At 54.4% G+C, this 4,469-nt stretch overlaps 1 protein-coding gene across 1 annotated transcript in view; it reads left to right on the top strand.

The window, feature by feature from the left end:
- GLP1R (glucagon-like peptide 1 receptor) overlaps positions 1–4,469 on the top strand; it is a 36,191-nt gene that overhangs the window by 948 nt on the left and 30,774 nt on the right. Inside the window, exon 2 of the mRNA XM_010848742.1 lies at positions 4,284–4,380. Within this exon, the coding sequence (XP_010847044.1) occupies positions 4,284–4,380 (97 nt within the window). The remainder of the gene's footprint in view (positions 1–4,283; positions 4,381–4,469) is intronic.

The raw sequence follows: 4,469 nt of genomic DNA on the forward strand, positions 1-4,469 counted from the left end.
AGCGCAGTGGGCAGGGCCAAGCCCCTCCTCGCAGTTCACTGCTTGCTGGAAGGCATGGAGGCTTTGCTATTGGCTACGTTTGCAGCTGGAAGATGCCACAAATTAAGCTGAATGGTCGGTCCTTGGCATGAAAATATGTTAGTTTCCTCCTGCCAGAAGTTTGTTGATCCTAGAAATGAAGGAGGGGTAGGACCCTGACTCCCCGGGAAGCCTGGCTGCCTGGACCACGCTTTGCTTTCTCCCATCAACAGCAGAAATCCAGGACAGCTGTTGTTGACTGAGTTTTCCAAGTACTGGGGCCCTTTAGCATCAACTCACTTAATGCTCATGAGGAGGGAGGGACTATGGTTATTTCCAGTCTGTGCAGGTGTGAGCTCAGGCTGGAAGTTAAAACTCTTGGACAAGGTCAGAAAATCAATATATGAGAGAGCCAGGGTCAGCCCTGGCTCTGCGCCCAAAGCCAGGTCTATTCACGCATCTCCGTGTAACCGTGCTCCCCTGGGCCCCGGGCCTGGCCGCACTGATTAACCTCAGCCTTGTTCCAGGCCAGAGCCTCCCAGCTGCCCCCGGTCCTGAGAAGATTGTGAACAGTGGTCCGTAGCCGTCCTCAGCTTGCTCCCTGGAGCTGTAGTGTCCCCATCTCTGCCGCTTTGTTTCGGCCAGGCCCCCCTGCTGAAATGCCCACCCTCTGCCCTTGCTGGGCCCAATCTCTCCCCACAGATTCCCTGCTTAACCCCCGCTCACAGCTCCCAGAGGGCCCCCTGATCCCCTCAGAACTCTTAGGTCTGCACCAAGTTCTGCCGCAACCTGAGCAGTGTCACCTACCTTCTCTGCTGTGTCCTGAACAGCATTTGTCCCCAACCCACCCCTGAGGAGCCTGCGGATTCTCTCAGGCATGGGCTCTGCCCTCATCTTTGTGTTCCCCATGTCCCTCCGTCAGACCTGCCACCCAGAGCCTGGCACAGTATTACTTCCATAAACACCAGGTGGGGAGAGGCCAGAGGTCTGGTAGTTTGTGTGTTTGACTGGGGAGAGGTGGGGCGGAAGTGAGCAGTATTTGGAGAACTTCAACTGGTGCAGGAAGATGGCAGCGAACCCTGTTGTCAGGAAGCCCTCTATCTGAGGGGGCGACCCAGCCCCTGTTCTCAAGGAGCCCCAGCTTGAGGGGACACATAGCCCCGTCCTCAGGGAGCCCCGTCTGAGGGGAGACACAGCCCTGCCTCAGGGAGCCCCAGTCTGAGGGGAGACACAGCCCCGCCTCAGGGAGTCCCAGTCTGAGGGGAGACACAGCCCTGCCTCAGGGAGTCCCAGTCTGAGGGGAGACACAGCCCTGCCTCAGGAAACCCCAGTCTGAGGGGAGACACAGCCCTGCCTCAGGGAGCCCCAGTCTGAGGGGAGACACAGCCCTGCCCTCAGGGAGCCCCAGTCTGAGGGGAGACAGCCCCGCCTCAGGGAGCCTCAGTCTGAGGAGGGACACAGCCCTGCCTCAGGGAGCCCCAGTCTGAGGGGAGACAACCCTGCCTCAGGGAGCGCCAGTCTGAAGATAGTTTCTTGTCCAAAGCTCTGCTCGGAGCAAGTGACAGGGCTGCCTCTGCCTCCAAGTCCCCTGGAGGTTGGTGGCCAGCCTGGCCTTCCTGGTGTTGTCCTTACCCTTTAACCCCACTCCCCACCTCCACCCCCAGACTTCTGGCTTCCATGAGCTTCCTCGTTCTCACTCCCTGGCCCTGACACACCTTCTGCCCCAGTTCCCAGCAGTGGCCTTGCTTCCCGCCTGCTTTCCTCCTGGAAAGAGAGATGGAGTGGGATTTCTTCCCAGTCTCCCTGCCCCAACCACCAGCAGCTGCCATTTTCAGGGGCAGGAGGAGAAGGAAAGTGAGTCTGGGGGTTTGATCCACCAGGACTGGCTTTAGTGAAAACTGTTTGGACCCCTGAGTTGTAGCTAAAATCGTGATACTGCCTTTGCTGTTGGGTTTGATTTCTTGTTCTTTTTTTTTTTTTTAATAACAAATACACTTGACCTTTGCCCTCAGAAGAGGACTGTCTCTTAGGTATCTCCCCCTGTGGTCTCAGCACACTTACTCTAAGAGTGCGGCTGGGGCTCAAGCAAGCTTGTTTCCCCCCTTGCCCAGGGCTTCCTAGGCAGCCAGGGATGAGCCCAAGACAACCTGTGTCTTTATGGGAAGTGTCTCATAAACCAGCGGTCCCCAACCTCTTTGGTACCAGGAACTGGTTTTGTGGAAGACAGTTTTACCGCGGTGGGGGGATGGTTTTGGGATGACTCAAGCTTCCCAGGTGGCACTAGTGGTAAAGAAACTGCCTGCCAGTGCAGGAGATATAAGAGATTGGAGTTCTATCCCTGGGTCAGAAAGGTTCCCCTGGAGGAGGGCACAGCAAGCCACTCCAGGATTCTTGCCTGGAGAATCCCATGGACAGAGGAACTTGTCCATAGGGTTGCAAAGAGTTGGACATGACTGAAGCGACTTAACACACCCACAAGTGCATTATATTTATTGTGCACTTTATTTTTATTATTATTACATTAACTCCACCTCAGATCATCAGGCATTAGATCTCAGAAACTGGGGATCCTTGTTACAAACCACAACTCAGCTTAAATCTGGGCAGGATTACCCAGACACCAGATCCAGTGTGCTTAGGGCACCACCAGTCAAGGATGCAAGCTCCCCAAAGGAAGCTGTTTTAATTTCAGCACAAATGCTTATTGTTGTGATTTTAAAAAGTGAAATTTTGTTTTAAATTATGTATAGGTCCTAAATTTTATCCAAGGGGCTCCCTGGTCATTTGTGTGTCTGCAGCCTCTAAGTGAGGAATATTTAGAATCTTCAGCTTGTTCAGGGAAAAATACAAATAAAAAAGAAACATAGTCCCAAGACATATGTAAAGGAAGTACACTATAGTGTCTGGGAATGGATAATTCTCTCTTGGGTGCATCTGCTTGGGTCTGTCTAAAAGCCAGTTGTGTTACCTTATCTGAAAGTGGAGCTTCTTATCCCCCTGCTCACAGATAGGGGGGCCTCTCGCAATGCAGGCCTGATCTCTGTGTCCTGGAACTTTTCCGACCCCTTCACCCCATGTCCTCAAGACTTCTCCTTCTCCAGTTGATAGAGCTGGGCTGGGCTGATGTTTGACCCATGTTGTGCTAGAAGGAGACAGTGCAGGCTTGTGTTGACCTCCCAGATAACATGGTTGCATTTTGTAGGAGGGATGCTAGAGCAGTGCCCTTTTTGGCACAAGGGACTGGTTTTGTGGAAGACAGTTTTTCCATGGACTGGGGGTTGGGGGAATGGTTTCAGGATGATCCAGGTGTGTTACAATTACTGTGCACTTTATTTCTATTATTACATCAGGTCCACCTCCGATCATCAGGCATTAGGTCCCGGAGGCTGGGGACCCCTGTGGTAGTGGGAAATAGTACCAAGGTCTGCAGCATTGAATCCCACCGCAGCCCACATCATCCACTGCTCCAACAGTCACTGATCTGGGAGGCTCCAGGTCCTCGCCTTAGCTCTGCTCCTTGGAGTGCTGTGTGACCTTGACTGAGCCCCTCTCCCACTCTGAGCCTGCGTGTCCCCTTCTAGAATGGTGGATGAAAGTGTGAGAACTTCACAGGCAGGTTGACTGGGCACTGGAAAGGAGCCCGTGGCAGTCACGAACCCCAGGGCCCTCAGGAAATCTCTGCTGGGTGGGGGCAGATGAAACCATGAATGAGACACTCCCCCTCCTCCACTCACCCCAACAGCATCCTTTCAGTAGCCATGGGTTGGACATTTACTACACCTCAAGGTATGCAAGGAGAAGGCACTGGTGACCCACTCTCGTACTCTTGCCTGGAAAATCCCATGGACAGAGGAGCCTGGTAGGCAGCAGTCCATGGGGTCGCGAAGAGTCGGACATGACTGAGCGACTTCACTTTCACTTTTCACTTTCCTACATTGGAGAAGGAAACGGCAACCCACTCCAGTGTTCTTGCCTGGAGAATCCCGGGGACGGGGGAGCCTGGTGGGCTGCCGTCTATGGGGTCGCACAGAGTCGGACACGACTGATGCGACTTAGCAGCAAGGTATGCTCTGGGAGGCATAAAGATGTAAAAGCATCCACTGGAGCCCCTCATTGCGTTGTCACCCCCTTGCAAAGATGGCCAAAGCCTGTGGGGTTTGGGGCCCTAAGATCCCCTAAAGATCAAGAAACCAAGTGTGTGGGGGCAGAGGGTAAAATAGACTTGAATTGGACCCAAGGGGCCCCTTTTTCTTTCTTCTCCCCAGGGTGCCACCGTGTCCCTCTCGGAGACTGTGCAGAAATGGCGAGAGTACCGACGCCAATGCCAGCGCTTCCTGACCGAGGCCCCGCCCCCGGCTGCAGGTGAGAGCAGGGGGGGCCCCCACCCAGCTCCCCAGAGCCTTCGGAGGCCCCCCAAGCTGGCTTGGCCTCCCTTGCCTCTCTAGGACCCG

The sequence above is a fragment of the Bison bison genome, unplaced genomic scaffold (assembly GCF_000754665.1).
Source record: "Bison bison bison isolate TAMUID 2011002044 unplaced genomic scaffold, Bison_UMD1.0 scf7180017864270, whole genome shotgun sequence".
In the NCBI taxonomy this organism is placed as follows: domain Eukaryota; kingdom Metazoa; phylum Chordata; class Mammalia; order Artiodactyla; family Bovidae; genus Bison; species Bison bison.